The sequence below is a fragment of the Pocillopora damicornis genome, chromosome 1 (genome assembly GCF_964200805.1).
Source record: "Pocillopora damicornis chromosome 1, jaPocDami1.2, whole genome shotgun sequence".
In the NCBI taxonomy this organism is placed as follows: domain Eukaryota; kingdom Metazoa; phylum Cnidaria; class Anthozoa; order Scleractinia; family Pocilloporidae; genus Pocillopora; species Pocillopora damicornis.
In genome coordinates, this window is record NC_142670.1 from 6,767,501 (window position 1) to 6,787,505 (window position 20,005).

Here is a 20,005-nt window from a genome sequence, read left to right on the forward strand (position 1 = left end):
TTCGTTACCGTGCCCTCTAAAGAAACAATAAACATTTTTATTGTTTTTTTAGAGGGCACGGTAACGAATCTTGCAATCTGATTGGTTCTTTACCCGGTCAGTATTTTCCTATCTCTGCCCACGGGCCACGGTAACGCTTTCGTGAGTCGCCGAGTACATCCTAACTTTCGTTGTCATTTTTCATAAATATACCTCGTTTGCGGGCTGGGCAGTATTTTTAAGCAAACACGTCGGTCACTACCTCAAGCCGATAAATAACTTATGAATCCTCTCTTTTCTCTCTATCAAATCACTTTGGTTGACAGAATAATATTGGTTTCAGAATGAATTTGTATAAACAATAGTGTCATTACGTTGGTTGACAAGCGGCCTAAAAACCTTCTGCAATTAATTTTAATCGTTCACAAAAAGTACCCAGAAAGTTGGAACATGAGGTATTTGGTTACAGTTAAACTGAACGATGGAACTTTCATTCATTTAATATCTGAATTTTCTCGAGCAATTTGTTCATAGTGAAAGAGCGAGCGAAGTTTTAATTTAAGTTCTACAACAAATATACGCTCCTGGTGAGTCTTTCCAATTCCGTTCAATTTGGACATTTGTACCTTAAATTGCACAACAGAAAATGAAGGAATTTTTTGAGAAAAGGCCGCATTACATTCCCTTGTGTCTCGTTGGAGTGTGCCGTTCGAATTTAGTTTTTGTGAAGGAAAGATCAGAGTTAAACACGCCATTACAGCAAACAAACGAGCAAACTCCCACAGCTTCAAAATAAAAAGATTGAATTTACTCACAATTACTTTCCTCGCCGTTTACTTAATGAACAGAGGTAAATCTTCGTACATGAATGAATCGTCGATGAGAGTGAATAATACTTTCCGTTAGATCATTAACTGATTTTGAAGAAAACATTGTCGTGACAGTCCTTGCCAAACTAGTTCTGTTGGTTTTCAAATGTTCCTTCGCTTTTTTTTTTCTTGCGCGCTCTCTAATTGACAGGTGTCAGATTGTGACAGATACTTGTAAAAATAATGTTTCAAAGTTTGTTTGGAAGCCTTTTAAATCACCTTTATCGTTACGGAAATGAAAATGTTTCGCTGAGGCATCTCTCTTAAATTTGCATCACCTCTATTTTAACTACCATTTACTCACTCAAAAATTGTTCAGTTTATGGAAGATCTTGCCGTATTTACGGCCATAAATCATTCGGGTTCTTTCGGAAAGAATTTCGTCAAGTTTAAAAACAATAAATATGTTATTTACCGGCTAAGGGTCGGTCCGTATGGTGAAAAACCGTGACCTCGGTCTTGAAAATGCTGCCCTCGGCCTACGGCCTCGGGCAGTATTTTCAAGACCTCGGTCACAGTTTTTCACCATACGGACCTCCCAGCCGGCAAATAACATATATTTATCCACCGGAAAAAAAATTATAAAATGGCCGCTCGACAGTTACATCTTCTCCGGTGTAACTTGCCCGACAATCAAAGTCGTAGAAAGAGAAGAATTTTCCACTGCCAGCTCGATCCCTTAGAGTCTTACACTGACTCTGAATTGAGATCCAGGTATCGTTTTGGACAAGAAGCAATACAATATACCGTTGCTGCATATAATTTGTACAAAATGTATGAACCCTTTAATTCATAAGTTTCTGTTAGCAGTTCTACCATAAAGTGGTATGCAGTTCTTGCAACATTTTCGCAGTTATCACCATGGCAACTGCCTGAACGCTTTGCTATCCGTGCTTTATGCAACAACTTTTTATCCGCTGGATAACTATCCAATGGATAGTCTTCTTATATACCGGATAAGCTTATCCTGTGGATAAATTTATTCATCCTTTGATCAACTGGGGCCGGGTGTTTATCTACTTTCTGTTCGATGCAAAATAATTGGAAAAAAGTAAGCCAGAATGGCACATTCGTGTGGCAGTCATTGTAATTTTTAATTTAGGCGTCATGGCGGTGTGTCAAACAGCATCAATTAGGATCACGCGACAAAATATTTTTGCTATTATCCTGTCTTTCGCGCTAAACGACTTATGAAACCGTCCTCTTTCAATAATTTTTTTGTAACTTTTTCTTCTGGCGAGCGAACGTTATAACTTGGTTCAACCAGAATTCGAATAAGTTTAAACAGATGCAAAATTTAACAACAGTTTAACTCGGAGTTTGGATATAATTGGAGTGGTACATGTGTTTTTTCATCTACCTGCCTAAAACATCTGACTCATGTTTTTATTCTGACTTTGAGGCAAATTAATAACTTGGTGGACTACTTCCATTCTTTTTTAACGCTGAAACATCATTTACATCTATTTAGATCGATAAAACGATGATCAGTAGAAGCTGATTAGTTAAAGCTACGTACAATCATTCATATTTAATGAAAAGTTTTTTTGAGTTCCAACAAAAAATTGGTGACAAAAAGGAACAAGGGTTCGACCTCACCAGGTTTTTTTTTTTTTTAGTCCTTCTTACTTACAAAAATTAACATATGAATATGACAGTTAAGAAAAAAACGGACGAGAAAGTAACAAGCATTTAAGATATGTTAAAAATTATATAATTATAACTATTAAAAGCAAATTGATATTCATTCGTATCCAATGACACACACCTACACAAACAGTCAAATTTTGGCCTAACATTCTGATGCTCTCATAATAGATAGGCGCTACAGTGATATCTTTTGTTTGACACCGAATGCAATGAATTAAAATTGGGTTATAATTGAAGTGTCCCTTCCTGTCACATGTAGTAAATTAGGAATTAAAAATTGTCAATTTGTACACAAAAAATAGAACCACTACCGCATCGCGGCTAACAAGGCAAATCTCTATTAAAGTTCGGAAATAACGCGCGCTTTCTTTGGTTTATTTTTTGATCGTGGGCATCCACACTTCTGGAATTTCTATTCCACTATCCCTGTTGATGTTGTTAGGGTGAAGTCTTATGTGAATTGTCTCCTTGACCCTGCGATCGATCGAGACATTCGACTCGCCCGTACCGAGACCTCCGCCGTTTCAGAGCATTCCCACAACAACGGACACAAGCCACTCTGGAACGAAGTAAAGTTTATTGATCGTGGCCCTTATTACTACACGCGCAGGGTCAAAGAGGCAATTCACATAAGACTTCACCCTAACAACATCAACAGGGATAGTGGAATAGAAATTCCAGAAGCGTGGATGCCTATGATCAAAAAACACAACAACAGGAGAGCCGTGTGACAGCGGACCGCCGAGGTAGCAAATCACTGATCAGCAAGGATCGAAATGCACCAATCAGAGCTGTTGAAAAACAACTAATCACGGCAGAGCATCATGCTTTATAAGATCACGCATGACCAGTCGACCTCATCGCCTAAAGAAGACTAGCAGTATGCAGTCGAAACGTCGCGATCTACATCACACGTGACTACATCGTGAGACAAACGAAAACCTTAGCTTTTATTGTTATTCACCACGATGAATAACCACAACCTTTTCTACAAAACATAACTGACATAACAAAAGTAGTCAGTGGCATAACTGTCAAAATTCATCATAAATTATGATGGTATCAGAGCGACCACGACCATTCTTAGGTTCATTGCAGCTTGCTCATCATAGCGTTCTCCGGTCATTGCAGTGAAGCAAGCCTCAGAAATAACATTAGCCGCCCTTCGAGGGAAAGAATAAGAGCTTGCTTTGATATCCTTTTGGTTGCGTTGAGTGGAAGTCACAGCAGCCGAGTTTTACGGCTCTGTCCCGAGCAATCTTTATGTTCCTGTGATTTCGGCTGTCGTCGGTTCATTAACAAAACGGATGCCTTAAGCAGTTCGTTTTCTAATTGTCATATGTAAAAATTTTGGTGTTTTAGTGAGTCACAATTCGGCCGGATTTCACCAAATATTTCAACTTCAGACTGTGCCTGAGGACTGAAGAACCTTAGGCGTGTCAAACTCAACCTCCCGAGGTATTTTAGTTTGTGAATCATTGCAGCTTGTGAACTTTGATGGCCTAACATTTTTAATGGCTTTAAACTAGTTCAACCAGTCAGATTATTTGAACCATTCTAACAAGGATTGTGATTGGCTTATTTCAGCGTGCTTTATGAGAGTATAGAGCAAGTTGACGGCACTGTTGTTCCCTATGAAGTCTATTTCTGTTTTGAAAATTGAAAATAACGCGTGGGGAATTTAACGGACTCGGTATTACAAAACAAGTAGGGAAGCCTTGAATGTGCGCTGTTCTGTAGTAAAGCAGTTAGGAAGTGGCTAAAGCGCTCAAGAAGTGGAGAGAAACACGACTAGAAATTCTCATCAGTTTATTGTCGTGCCTTTCTCAATGTGAATTTCCATAGATAACCACGAATAACAGACAACTTCAGTCATTTTAATCAATAAATTGAATGCGTCAAAGAAATACTCTGTAGACGTGTGCCTCCTCCAACTTCGGCAATTGCGATACAAATAGGTGACTCTGATGATATGAAAAGTATATTTCAGTGAAAGTAAGAAACTAAATTTATTTTTTACATTCGTACTTCAGCTATCCAGACTTTGATGATGCAATCCGTGAGAGCAGGTAGGGCTGTGATTACTTTTGGTATGTAAGTGTGAGCTAAAATAAAATTTGGCCCAAAAAGGGGGAGGTTGTGATTCTGTTACATTGATAAGTCGTTGAACTGACATGGAACAAAGCTGCATCTTAAACTATAGAACCGCCACCAAGGTTAATGAGGGTTACTAAGATGAAAAAGGTTTGAAATTATACTTTAAGACGAGATAACGAGCTTATTTTGAACTAGTGAAAGGTTCATAACACATATACGAGACACAGACACTTAATTAAAATGTCTCTATATTCTACTATATACATATACGTAAAAACATATGAAGTAAAGTGACTACATTGATCTCATGCTTTCAAGAATTCGTTTTCAAATGCTATTTTATGGAGTCTCTCCTGTAATCGACAGACAGCGAACATGCTTGTTTTGAAAGTTCCTGCTATAAGTTTAATCTCACGCATAAAACATGGGACGAGAGCAGAAGGACTTGCAAGGACCACCTTGGTGGTGATTTAGTTTCCATTGAAACCGAAGAAGAATGGGACTTTATTAATGATAAGATTCAAAACCGCACTGAACACCGGTGGCACATCGGTTTGGTAAAAGAGAATGGGAGTTGGATCTGGGTGAGTGGAAGACCACTGACTACTTGTAAATTGGGAGAATCAAGTTGGGGCAGAAGTAAGGGCATGTTAGCCAAGAATGAGCAACAGGGCCACCTTGCAAGTCAAGACGCTGCCGGCAAAAATGTTTCGACTTTGCCATATATTTGTGAAACACCAAAAAGTAAGACCACATTAAATCTATATACTACACTGTAAAAACAAGGGCGCGTAGGGAAAGGTTCATCACGCCATAGGAGAGACAGCTATATATGTTCAGGTGTAAGTGTTAAATGCGTGCGAGCAACCCGGTTTTTCTTTTGTTTCCCAAACGTGAAGGAAATTTACTTTGGTTAATTAATGGACAAAGGTATAAACAAATGCTTGAGTTATTGTTGAATATCATGGTATTGCTGCTCAGCATGGACCAATTCCTACCATTATTATATTTTTTTGAAACATAAGCCTGTCTAGACGTTTATCTCGTGAATCAGCCGGAGTGCGATAGTTGACAACGCAATAGTAGCGGCAGAGCGAAAAAAGAGGGAGGTCTGGACTCGGTCGCGCGACGAACGCGTTCGATACGCAAGATGACCCAAATTTTTTGATCCACAGCGACTTTCCTGACGTTTACTATCGAGCTTCGTTATAATAATTGAAAACCAGGACCAATCTATTGAAATATTGTCTTGCATCTTTTTCAGCTATTGGGGAAAACTCTTCCCAGATCAATTATCAAGACTACGTTGAAATATCTTGCACATTAGAATATGGCAAGAAGAGATGGATGCAGAATTGCAATTTCACTGATGGCAAATGCAATCTTAATTGTTCCGTAACCTTTTGCAAGAGTGGGCAAAACCGCATGTCCGAGGACTGCGGAAAGTATTGTAGTCAGACGTATAGCCCATTGGTATATCAATGCATTAAAACGGGACACAAAGGGAATATCATTTTTAAGACGTGCAAGGCTACAAAATTTAACCTTACAATCGGCGAACAGCATTTTTTTACCAAAAAGACCTGCTATTGTGAAGATGTTGAGTGTTATAGAGAATGCAACAAGATAAAGTGCACGCGAACCTGCAGAGAAAAAAAACTGGTGAGTGCCTAATCAATCTAACTTGCGACCGAAGCTCTCTATAAAAGAGTATGATGCTTTTCATGTTTAGTAATCGGAAGGCAATATGTGAATTGAAAGATTAAACGATGCGTTTCGTGTACAAGTTAGTGGTTCTACAACAATCGTTTAATTAAGCAAAACATGACTATCACCCCAAAGCATACGGCTTTGCTGTGGTTAATCCAAAAATCTAATTGTCCTGTGATGTATTTATGTCACCATCATTAATTTCTTTATTTATTTTCAAACGTTTGCCTTGAATCGCACCTGGGAAAACTGTTCTACTTTTCTGAGATAAAATACCACGGAAGTACGTAATCGCAACCGAAAGGAGTAGAGTCGCACCAGTGAGAGGAAATTGCCAGTGTTTTCACACAATGAGAACTGAAGTAGACTCGAAACTAGAGCTCATGTTCACAGTTCGGAAGAAAAGATACGCGTCCTGTGGATGAGATTTTCCATAATATAACTGTCGACCATCCAGATTTAGAAAGTTCTCTTTTTTTCTTCAAGGTTCACTTACAAGCGTTGACAGTCACCGCTGTGATTTCTTTTGTTTAACTTGACTCTTTTCAAATCTGCCTGCCCCACCCAAGCACTAAGGTGCTTTTGATGTTTTTCTACCATTTGAAATTAATCTTTTTTTTAATTCCAAAAATTAGAGCCGCACTTGGAAATTTCCTTCGACGACAGGTTTCGTAATTTGGAAAACTTGTCCCAAGTGCGACCCTTCCCTCACATATCAAATTTCTTAGAGTGTTACGGCTTAAAAAAAACCGTTGTAACACGAAAACTAAATACGGTAGAAGGCTAGTGTCACGTTTTCACTTACTTTTCACTAAGGTTGTTATAATTACTAAACAATTCGAGTTTCACTTTGCGTTGTGCGTTTCTGTTTGCTTGACTGAAAACATGCACAGTAGTTTTTTAACCTGTAAACTTAAATTCAAGCAAAGAAGTTTCTAGTGGTCATTACAACAGAAGATCAGATAGATACTTGCTTTTATGTGAATCCTCTCACAACTGACATATTTCAAAGCCTGGACAAGGAGCTTCCTGATCATTTTCTCTCGTTATGCCTTAATTAACAAATCCATCAAATTATTCAAATAAAAACGCTGAATCAAATATTTTCCACAAAGACGATCTCGGTTAGGCTAAAAGAATTTAAAAAAGGGCAGTAAATCGGAAACAGTTCGAGACGAAATAAGAAATGAATACGTCATATTCGGTGGTTTGACAATTAATACACGCGCAAATTTTGCGATTTACGGGTTATTTTCCAATCCCCATGGAGGCGAGCTGTTACGACAAAAAGTGGGCAAATGTGTACTCATATTATATGTTTAACCACTGATTAAGGAATGTTTTTTTTCACTATTATTTCATTTACTAATATTTTTGCATCAATTTTTCGAAAAACATCGTGTAGCCCTATCTGAACATTGATCTTTCAAGTCGTGTGCGAAAGACCAAAATAGTGCAAAGAAAACAATTAGAGTGTTCTGCCTAACCAATCAAAAATCGAGTGCAGGAATTTTTAAATTTCATAGCGGCCATTTCCTTACGCCGCTTAAAGTCGGCATTCTTGCCCTTACAATGTATTACTAAGGCATTTTTTTTAGTATGAGGTAGTCTTGATTAACATTTTCTTTTAAGATTCATCACTTACAACCTCGCCATCGCCGTCGCCGTCGCCGTCGCTATCGTCAGTTCAGCTGCTGGTATGTTTCCTAAATAGTCATTTAGTGTTTTTATGCATGTTCATTTTCAGGATCTTCTCTGTTTACAAATGTGACAGACATTTTTATTCCAGGCAAAGGATTATGTTTCAAAATTTGGCAGAATAAATATTACCGGAAGAGCTCCCATAGAAGTATGTAATTTTCATAACTTTTTTTAACTTGGATGTATGTCGTTAGACCATAAAAAGTAAATATCTGACCTCTATGGATAAACAGCCACTAAGCCATATGAGGTGAAAATGATGAGGCTTACAAAATAATCCAGGCTCCTAAAAGTGTTCTCTAGCCAATGAATACCCTGGACACCATTTGGGGCCTCCTACTAGACTTTTTCCGCATTCTTTATATGAATTGTTGAGACTAACTGGTTAATGACCTGGAGATATTTTATGTAATTGTAGGAGGCTGTAACTGTGTTTGAAGATTGCACCTTAAAAATCAAGAACGTCACAAAAAACAAGACCAGCATTGAAGAGGTTAAAATACTGAGAAAATCCATCTTTGAGGTGGCAGAGGCCGTCGAAAAATTTGCTCTTAATTATGGCAGGTGACACCTGAGTGAAATGAGACCTTCAGTAATGATCATTTCCCGAACAATGGGTGAGATTTCGACCTCTAAACCTGTTTAGTTTCAAAGTATATTCCTCTGTTTTGTACTGACTTGCTGACTGACCGAATGGGTTGTTATAAGCCCAACCTACATGAAATGTTATCGTTGAATGTCATCGATTCATCTGTTCTTTCAATTTGTTTAATACTTTGATTTTTTGCGGTGAAGAACGAAATTCAAGGTATTCTTGAACAATCAACAATAGAAAATCAGAATCTTTCAAATTGTGAAACCCTTCTTCTCGCTCTGTTTATTGAAACTTTTCTTAAATAATAGACTGGTGAGTAACACTTTACTAACTGAAATTGTCAAATCTTACAAATACTTTCCGCATACTTCATACTATACACTGAGCTCAAAATTTGCCTATCGACTGCGATGCATATACTTGTAAATGCAAGATTTTTATCTGTACTCCTAAAAACTCCCTAATGAACTTTATAGTTCTCCGACCAAACGGTTTGAGGAATGAAGTGAGTTTTCACAATTGGGGTCAGTGCAGCACTACTCACTTTTAATCAGTTTTACATTGAAAAAAAGTTTTAAAATGGTTGAAATTGTCGAATAGTCGTTGAAGGGCAAATAAGATACAAAAAATACCCTTCCATTCAATAAGATTATGACATATTTTGGGTACACCTCAAAACGTAAGTTCGTGTATATGTGATATTGTAAATTTCACCGTAAGTGCTTTCATTTGTCATTGACTGTTTTTTCTTTGGACAGTTTTGGTCATTCAAAAAGTCTATCGCCAGAATGCGAGTGACTTACACTTTGAGGAACAACCATGACAAGCGAGAATCGATATCGCTTCTTCAAATTTTGAGGACAATGGTTCGTATTAACCAGCGTGTTAACTTTACAACTTTTCATTACCTTGGTCTCTCCAATCGAAATTTCTGTATTGAAATAAAGCCTCATAAAATGTGTACACAGTCTATTTTCTTTAATCATTCGCCTTCCTTCCAATTTCACATACCTCAGAGCCTGATGAAAATCTCAATTTTGTGAGGTTTTTTTAATTTGATTCTTTGGGGTTTTTAAGGATCATTGGTAGTTGCATTTGTGTACAAGAATCTGCATGAACTACTTCTGACAGATCAAGCCATCACGAGTGAAACAGACAATCAAAGGTGACGTTATTTTCATATTACTCCACTTCGTTTACCCCCAAAACACATCACACGATAACACATAAGATCTAAGTTCAACTAAACTGAACATACAAAGGCTCCCTGCTCGTCGCTGACCATTCCACCTTGCTTAAATCTACCAAAAGTATGTAACATTGCTTCCTTGGTTCTGGTCCATTTTCAGATACAATTTCCTTCATAGGTATCTCAACTCTAGGATAATGGCCGTAACTATGGACCCCAAGCCAGAGAAATTGCGAGAAAATGTCATCCTTAAGTTCAAAAACCTGAAGGTAACATGAAAATTAGTTGCAGAGCGTTGATTTGATTTATTCTCACGCGATAAAATCTATTTTCAGGTCTTGACAGCAGAGAAGCGTTGTATCTTTTGGAGTGGCTTAAGCGAAAGGTAAAAAAACTACAAAACACCATTGTAAAGTATATATTCCTCCTCAATTAAATTAAGTACGGAGGAGAATGAATATACTTTCTCAGTCAGATACTTTTGTGCAGGTTAACACTTTCGTGAAAGAGAGGAGGAGAAGTCTGATTGAAATGTTGTCCCAACTAAGACTTCAATGGAGGAAAAGCAGCGAAAAATTATAAAACATTACCTCTTACCCAGACAAGAAATAATTTTGTGCGCCTCGTTAACTTACTTTTTGTCATGTGTGACAGCTTTTCAGAGGAAGGATGCCATGTGATTACATCAAAAAGCAACTCCGAAGAAACAGTTTGCAGTTGCAATCATTTGACGCATTTTGCCCTCTTTATGGACTACGACGGCAGCACAAAGGCAATCAAATAATTTTTGTCTTACCCAATAATTTTATGGGCTTAATTAAGTAACTTAATGTTTTCCTTTCATTTTCTTTATCTCTTTCTTTTTTGACACAGCTCACCGAGGAGGACGAAAAAATTCTGAAAACTATCACTTACGTGGGACTGAGCCTTTCCATCGTCGGGATACTTTTAACATTAATACTTTATTCTTGCCTCACGTAAGTAGTGTACCTGAATATTAATTAGGTCGATTCTTAACTCTCCTCAACTATGCTGGTGAGAAAAGAGATCTCAATACAAGTCTCTATGCAAATGAGAACATGCATGTCGAATACTTCACAAACTTAAACTTCATTTCACGCCTCATCAAGAGTTTCTGAACAGCTTATGGTTTCACGGTTTATGAATTTTTTCCTTTTTTGTCCTTTCTACAACAATTTGCTGACTTTTTTTTTCCTTTGCTGTTCTTGTTGTCTTCACTGTGTTACTGTTATTTTTGTTGCTTTTGTCTCATTCATTCTCCTTGTTTTTACTATTAATTCACCAGAGATGTTCGTCAACCTCTTTCTCAAATTCGTCTGAGTGTTTCTACGTCTCTTGGAGTTGGACAGATCATCTTCCTCGCCGGAATGAACGCCACAGAAAACAAAGTCAGTGGCCTCTCCTTCTATCCATAGAATGATTTTACTCTTTGCAACGTATATATCTTGTCGAAAGGAACACCACGGGAATTATACGAAAACTCTTTCTTTCCACAGGATGTCTGTGTTACAATAGCAGCTCTGATGCAGTATTTCTTGATGGCCGCTTTCTGTTGGATGCTGATTGAGGGAATTTATCTCTACTTCTTCGTTGTGAAAGTTTACAACATTAACACCAAGATGTACATGTATCACGTCACCTCATGGGGTGAGTTTATTATTTTAAAGCACTGGTAACTGTAACCATGCTTTCGGATCGCCAAATCTGGTGTTGTCATGCAGTAAAATGTTTTGATTTCCTTCCTTTCTTTATGGGTAGGTCTTCCAGTGATCATGGTGGCCATGTCACTTGGCATCGCTGCTGGAAAAGAAGGGTTACGAAGCTATACGAGTGATAAATAGTAAGAAAAACTTCGACGATTTCTTCTTGTTCTTCTCCTTTTAATTCGTTGCATTTAATTCTTTGTTTTGTTTTTTCATATATTTTGAGACAGGTATCATTTCATTTGCTGACAATTTGTGTTTCTTTCGTGTCTCTCACCTCTTCGAGTTTAGTTGCTGGCTTTCCTCGTCTGACAACCTGATCTGGATATTCGTCGCTTTTGTGGCTTTCATTGAAGTTGTGAGTTTATGATTAGTGCTGGTAATTGTGATTGGTATACCTGGACTACATGCTGCTAAAGATTTTTTTCTCTGATCTTTAAAAAAGGAATTAAGAGGCGATCTCTGTAAGAGCGGTCCAGAGCATTTCGCATCGGAAAAAAGTTTTCCCTCAGACTTTGCCCAATAAACTATCTTTGGTAACAAGTAAATAAAACCACATTAGTTTCTGGAAATACCTCAAAATAAAATTTTTAGAACTCTCAAAAGTCAAAGCTGCAAAAGGTCCTTTTTTGACCTCTTGCGACATTGAAAATTTCAAAAGTTGAATAGCCCGGTCCTCGTATCACACCGCATGCAACAAAAAATATTTTGTATTCTTAAAGTGTGTGATATACAAGGTGTATAAAATGCATTTCAATTTTTATATTCGTTTATTCAGAAGCTCGTCGTAATTTATTTAAAAACACTCGTTGGACAGCTTTCTGAAATTGGTTAAAAGTACTCTTTCTTTCTCGATTGATATTGCTCAAGTCCAGGCCAGACCATTAAAAACTCCGCTTGATTTCTGCCATTAAGATGTTTGGCTGCAGAAAAATATAAAAACATCTTGCACTTATTGATTTTCTTCGCCGAGGTGACTTCGAACTTTTAGCGATATTGCAAGCGTAACAGCCGATTATGCAAATTAGTTCATTGAGCAAACTCCGACCGTTTTATGTGAGTAGCTCAATAAATCTTAGATTTTAACCATTTTAAGTAGAAAATAAAGTAGGACAGAGCTTTAAAACCACACCGATTAATACTTTAAGCATTTTAAAAGGCCAAGATTTGACAAATTTTATTATCTCGTGACGAAAGACGTCAACAACAACGTATCGAATATCATAATTTGATTAGCGCTCGCAAACTCTTTTTTAAAAATTTGGCTTCTGTTATTTCATATTTGAGTTCTGATGGCTTACGCTATTCAAACCTGCATGAACATTTCAAAACCAAACTACAGGATTCTATTTGGCGTAACCGGCGATAACAGCACACACTGAAATACACCGTGACCAGTGACTCTGTCACGTAATTCCATCGTGTAATTGTCCTGAATACTTCTCACGTCTAAATAAAGCAGCGCTTTCTCGGATTTCTAGCTGAATGGGAAAAAATTATATTTGGTCGCCACATCTGTCTGCAAAACAGTCTCTGTTCATAAGTTTGAAGAGTTCTTGTAAAAAAAGATTCGCATTCGCATAACGGGTGGACGTCATAACCAGATTGCATAACAACTGCACTCCGAAATCCATTCCTCCATTTTTGCAAGAGGTGCTGCATTTGTATCTTGCGTTTTGAATGCGAGCTCAAAATGTTCGTGTATGTCTCTTAGCATCTTGACTTTGAGACTAGACAACCTTGCTTCTCTTGCCAACGAGCACATATCATAGATATCAAACATGATTGGATGTTTCAATCTATCTCATCCATTACTGTGTTCCTCGCCTCTCTCAAACACCCTTCGTCTACATCAGACGCGGATGCTTCTATCAAGTGGTCGTCTGCGTCGGTGGCATCATCCGATTCTTGTTGTATTTAGATCGCTGTTTAAGGCACAATCTCGAGAAGAAACCCTGAATCTGTATGTTGGATAACCACTCTGTTCTATCGAACATTCTCTCTCCATCTATTGTGCATGCAGTTCGCATATCCTTTGCTACTTTCTCTGGGTTTGGTTTCTGCCAGTGTCTCATCCGATATTAAATTTCTGTTTCAAGTACTGCCTGACGTTTTGCGAAAGCCGTTCACTCTAACCTCTCTTATGAAGAGCCCATCCCAACCTTTGATGTACTTTTCAAGGGTTCTGTGGCCACTGCAACCAGTTCAGTCGAACTTTCACCCTCTAATGACAATGACGGAAAGTAACGAACCCACTATCTCTTCACTGTGTCATTAATACTTTAAGTCATGCTCGCAGGGACAGGACTTACATGATGAACTAGCTAGTTCATATGGAAGTCAAGGTCGGCCTGGGTCTTAAAATCTTCATCGCAACCAGGTTCAGGGCATTGATAGGAACTACCGTCGTTGCCATCACTGCTTTCTCCTGCTGATGCAGTTCGTCGAGCAGTAGTGGGGAAAAATGGAATCTCCTCCACCAGATCCGTCATTTTTTCTGTGGAAAAATTGTAATTTTAATTTTACCGAATAAACTTTCCAGGCCCAACATTAAACGCTCTCCAAACGCGCAGGCCCTCTTGTGTAAGTTGCTGAAAGTGGCAATCTTTATTTCCGAGCCCTCGTAGAGATGATACTAGCCTACTGTTGTGATAGTAACCTGCTTCATCCGATCTTATAAAGGCCTTTTTCATTCCTGAATTTCGTAACTTTATGGTGACAAAGAGATTTTCTAGGACTGACAGCACTGAAAACCAGTCTTTTTTACAGCTGTTAAGAAGGTGTACGTATTAGGTTACTTCCAGGCTTTCCTCCTGTCTTACAACAACGCTACTCACATGCCAATTGATTTCCCTCTTGGGAAACCATTCTGCTTGCTTTTCCCTGAACTTCATCGCTATGAACTTCATTGTCCACTCAACTATTATAGATGCTTCATCTCCCTTCAAAATATGGACAATTTGCCGCTCGTACTGATCCTGGTTTCTGCTCTCAGGATATGCCCTCTCCATTCAAAGATCTTAGCGGCAGCATTTTTTGCTTCATACAGATAGTCTTCCGCTTGAAAACTACCCAATTGCTTTGTGTACTCAGAAATAGCGCCTTTTACTTCTTCAAGAACACTCTTCAGCATCTCACAATCCTCACACTTCACGTTGTGACTGTGACTGCATACTTTCTGAACGTCAGTGTCACCAGCATGGCTCAGTGCAAAGACCCTACAGTGATCGGCACATTTGCTATCGTCCTCTTCGCAGTGATTACGGTATGTAGTCTTCAAATACAACTTGCTCTCCTGAAGCCTCTTCCGAACTTCTTTACACTAGTCCTTTTCTGCTCCCACGCTTTCCAATTCGTCTATAATTTGGGGAAAATCCTTGAAACCATCCGCTCCATCAGCTGCAGTATCGTGTAAACCTCTATAGAACGCCATACATCTCAGAAATGGCCTTTGACATTTGCAAATTGACAGAATACCGGCTCTTTAGCCCTTTGGAATCGCTACCAGGGTGTGTCGGATACTGGCACGCTGAACTTTGGCGCCAGAACTTCCCATAAGTGTGCCTATGTTTTGCGCAGACCCACATTTTTCCATAACTGAGTCTTCTACATCGAACAGGCCAGCCCTTGCAAAGATAAGCTCTCCTTCTGTGAAACTCTCTTTTGACAAAAGGATTAAGCAGAGATGACTCTTTATTGAGTCAGTACTCTGAGGCAAGTTAAGCAAACCGGAAACTCCTCGTGAGTCTCCGAACGAAGTTTCTGACGAACGCGACTGAAAACAGGACTTCTTTTGGCGAATACCCCCTTAAGAATTTAGTTTTATTAATCCCAAGCAAACCAGTACCGAAAGAGACATATGAATTACAGCTAACACAATTACACACTTTACAGTATAGACGTAGCTAATTGTTGGAAAAACGAGGTCACACGTGACGTAATAACTATATTTCCTCAAAAATCGCGGGGCCCTTTTCCACAAGAACTCCCTAGAGTTCTGAATAGAAACTTTCATAAAGATAGGTGTGCAGACAAAATTTCTCTTATTCCTGCCGACCAGAATTCGGATCCAAAAGGCGATGTTATCGCTGCTTTATGAAGAAGGGAGAAGCAATTGAGGATAATTACACAATTGAATTATGTGACAGTGGTCACGGTGTATTTCAGTGTGTGCTGTTATCGCCGGTTACACTAAATAGAATCCTGTTGTTTGGTTTTAAAATTTTCATGCAGGTTTGAATAGCGTAAGCCATCAGAACTCAAATATGAAATAACAGGAGCCAAATTTTTAAAAAAGAGTTTGCGAGCGCTAATCAAATTATGATATTCGATACGTTGTTGTTGACGTCTTTCGTCACGAGATAATAAAATTTGTCAAATCTTGGCTTTTAAAATGCTTAAAGTATTACTCGGTGTGGTTTTAAAGCTCTGTCCTACTATATTTTCTACTTAAAATGGTTAAAATCTAAGATTTATTGAGCTACTCACATAAAACGGTCGGAGTTTGCTCAATGAACTAATTTGCATAATCGGCTGTTACGCTTGCAATATCGCTAAAAGTTCGAAGTCACCTCGGCGAAGAAAATCAATAAGTGCAAGATGTTTTTATATTTTTCTGCAGCCAAACTTCTTAATGGCACAAATCAAGCGGAGTTTTTAATGGTCTGGTCTGGACTTGAGCAATATCAATCGAGAAAGAAAGAGTACTTTTAACCAATTTCAGAAAGCTGTCCAACGAGTGTTTTTAAATAAATAGCGACGAGCCTCTGAATAAACGAATATAAAAATTGAAATGCATTTTATACACCTTGTATATCACACACTTTAAAAATACAAAATATTTTTTGTTGCATGTGGTGTGATACGAGGACCGGGCTATTCAACTTTTGAAATTTTCGATGTCGCAAGAGGTCAAAAAAGGGCCTTTTGCAGCTTTGACTTTTGAGAGCTCTAAAAATTTTATTTTGAGGTATTTCCAGAAACTAATGTGGTTTTATTTACTTATTACCAAAGATAGTTTATTGGGCAAAGTTTAAGGGAAAACTTTTTTCCGATGCGAATTGCCCTGGACCACTCTTACAGAGATCGCCTCTTAAATATGTATGATATGACCTCACACATCATTTACTATTTTCCTTTTCCTATTTACTCACAAAAAAATTTGGACGCAGCTGCTGTTTACAGGGATGCTGGTCAATTTTGACTAAGTGATGGCCTTTAATAGCGAGTAAAGCCTGTTGGTACAAAGTCTACACGGGAAATAGATAGCTTCATACATTCTCCAACTTTAACTACATAGTATGAGGAAAAAGATTCTTCCCTTTCCTCGTTGAAGTTTTCTCACTGTTTCACACTGATATACCAAGATATGTTTTTTGCGCAAAAATAACTCTTAAAAAAAATTGAACAAGATGAAAGGAGCAGGAAGTTTAGGAGATATTAAATTTATGTGATTTAACATGAGGATTCACTTTGCATATTTCATTTAGTTCAGACACTTTAGTTCGCGATTTCTTTTGCTCGAAGTCAGGGAATCGAAGCTCATAATCTAGGTCCCACAGTTGGGAGTTCTATTCCCTGTAAATGACTCTTCATCCCAAGCTAGTTACCAAACTAATAACATCTTTAGCAAGGATCCTTTCTACTTTGGCTATTCGACAACCATATCCTAATAATCAATTTATTTTTATTGTATTTTTCAGCTCAATATCTTGATACTCGTACGAGTCATAAAGGAGATGAGCAATTTGTTGCAGCCGATAGGGGAAGAGTATCATTCTCAGCCAATACGGTAATATTCACAACCTAAACCTAAAACATAAGAGTGGAAGAAGCTACCATGTCCTCCTGTGAGGCTATATTCGCCTAACTTCCTCATTCCTTAATCAGTAAGGCCATACGATATCTAAAAATGAAAATTCGTTGTCAAAGGAAAATAAAGGAATTTTCTCTTTTTCACTCCTAGAATTAACATCAAAGCATGCGTGGTAATGATTCCCCTGCTGGGTGTCACATGGGTATTCGGTCTCCTTTCGCCTGTACATAAAGCTTTCGCTCACATCTTCACCGTACTTAACTCTGCTTAGGTCAGTATTCGATGGTAATACTCAAAATTATTCAATCTCTATCTTTATTTTACTTTCTAACCAAGTGGGACACCATTGCAGTGATCACATTTTTTTTTAAATTTTAATTTGAAAACAAAAATGCAGTTAAGTATGCAAGAGAAGACAGACTTCTTTTTCCATTATAAGATATGCAATTTTCTTTCTTTCTTGGAAATCTTAATAGGTATTTGACTGATTTGTTTGTATACTATAAAAATCAATGATCTTGAAATCATTTTTATGCTGCAGGGTTTCCTGATTTTCGCTCTACACTGCATGCGAAACAGTCAGGTAAGTAAAACATTAAACTGATTATCAACTCCATATCATCAAGTTTTATTGTTTCGATAAATATCCGAGTACTAGTGCTAAGAACCATATTTCATGTTGCTTGTCTATCTGCAGATCAGAGAGGGATTCAAAGGAAAGATGAATATCGTTTTTCCATCTTCTATAAAGAACAACTCCACAAGTACGAGCTCACAGGTCAATCCAAGTGAGGTTGGGGATGTATGGGCAGTTGAAATGCAGTCTTGTGCTGAGTTTGAATTGAAATCGCACGTAACTTAAATAATTGGATCCAGCCAACCGGAAATGACAGTCAATTACTTAGTACAATCACTAAGTTAACAGCAATAAGTAGGCTACGATCGGTCTGACTTGCGATCTGCAGCTAAAAAGAGGTCTTTCTTTTTATTAATGTTTAAGCACTCAACCAGTTCAGTGTAATTGTAACCTATCTTCTTTATGATTCTAAGCTTATTTTCTAAGCGATCTTATATTTGTAGGCAAGATTCATCGAAGTAAATCAATCCATAAATTCAAATTTCTAATAGCTCAGTATCTTGATGACTTTCCTTCGAATAAGACCACAGTCTACTACAGATGAGGCGGGAATTCATGTCAAGATATCACGAATTGTCTTTCTTTAAGAAGCACTCTAGCACGCACCTTTAATTGAACGTATTTATCTTTTGATTCTTACGCGCCAACTTTTTGCGCTTACCACATGATTATTTCATATTCGACGTTTCACTTATTGAGTTTACAAACTTCTCACCAAACGCTGTTATTACTTTTAACAATGAGCTATATGGATAATAACTTAAAGTATAAGTTTCTAAAAATTTAGAGAATGCCTAGTCATGCTGAAATGCATACCAAGGAACTTTCTGAAGCATTTTACTAGGTTACTTAGTTATGATATAACACTACCAGTATGGTTGTGTTGTAAGTGTCCGGAATTTCCAAGAATACTTTGTACACAAGGACTCAGTTGTGCAGCAGTAATGTTGTTGTCGGGAGTGACTGACTTCAAGTTTCAGAAGGCTATACCGAGAGAGAGGTACTGTGGAAAATTGTTAATTTTGAGGCACTTTGGAGACAACTGTGAGTTTGTGTCAGTGGTGAGCTAAGAAATAGTTTATGGTGGGCTTTAATCAGTTTATTTAAGGATAATTATTCTACTTCCTTTTACAGTCGGTCATTGATAAAAATATTACAAGTCGTTTAATAAAGTAGTTACGTTTGTTGATAAATGATGCTCTTTCTGTCTGTTAAATTGTACCGTAACAAGTAATACTAATAGTCTTACCAGCTAGCGCTGGCATTCAAAGTTGTTGTGTAATGAATAAGTAGATGAATACGTAAATGTTTGAATAAATAAACAACCAATTTAAAAGGAACAGAAAAAAACTCCTTATGACTGGATCTTTTGTGGATCAGTTTCATTTACCCATTTTTTTTTCGCATTCTAAGATAAGGAGTATCGTTTTGAATCGAAAATACATCGAATAATTTGGAATTAAATTGGGGCAATGTTAAGCGGAAATAACAAACCAAGAGATTATAAACTATTCGGCACACATCATTAAACAACGATTAAAGAACAGAGTATACAATTGAAAGGAAAAAGCTTGGCGATAGAAATGCCGAATATTTCCATTGGCCTGGTTTCCAAATATCACTACAGCGGAGACGTAGCATTGAAGAGAAATTTCAACAAGCCAGAGAAGGAGTCGATTATGTAAATGTGCCTAACAATTTACAACAGTCGAGGTTATGTCACACCCACTTATAAACAAACATGAATGACGAAGCGTACGATTAAGACGGAAGAGTAAAAAAAAGAATTATTCTAGAATATACAAGCACCTTTCTCTCTACACCGCTCAAATGCGATAGGTCAAAACGCTTTTAGCTTCGATTGACTAAATAGATCGCAGCTAGGACTAGGGAATTTTCCAGAATAAATTATCGATTATTCCATGAGCGCAGAGACATTCTGAGAGAGTAAAATGTCGGAGTTTGCCGCGCTATGAAAGTAATAATACTCGCTAATTAACACATGAGCGGATTAGTACATGAAAGTTGAAGGCAGACGA

The 20,005-nt window shown here is 37.8% G+C and overlaps 1 protein-coding gene across 1 annotated transcript; it reads left to right on the forward strand.

The window, feature by feature from the left end:
• The first annotated feature begins 11,313 nt into the window (after positions 1 to 11,313).
• LOC149051653 (diuretic hormone receptor-like) lies at positions 11,314 to 11,911 on the forward strand. The gene is made up of 2 exons (XM_089186451.1): positions 11,314 to 11,458; positions 11,570 to 11,911. Exons 1-2 carry the CDS (start codon positions 11,335 to 11,337, stop codon positions 11,650 to 11,652), a joined length of 207 nt encoding a protein of 68 aa, XP_089042577.1. The 5' UTR covers positions 11,314 to 11,334; the 3' UTR covers positions 11,653 to 11,911.
• Positions 11,912 to 20,005: the final 8,094 nt, after the last annotated feature.

What these genes read in the sequence shown, in the direction of transcription:
- LOC149051653 (XM_089186451.1), top strand. Translation starts at nt 11,335, where the DNA reads ATGCAGTATTTCTTGATGGCCGCTTTCTGTTGGATGCTGATTGAGGGA. An exon ending in GTATCACGTCACCTCATGGG is followed by an intron (nt 11,459 to 11,569) that starts GTGAGTTTATTA and finishes CTTTATGGGTAG; the next exon opens with GTCTTCCAGTGATCATGGTG.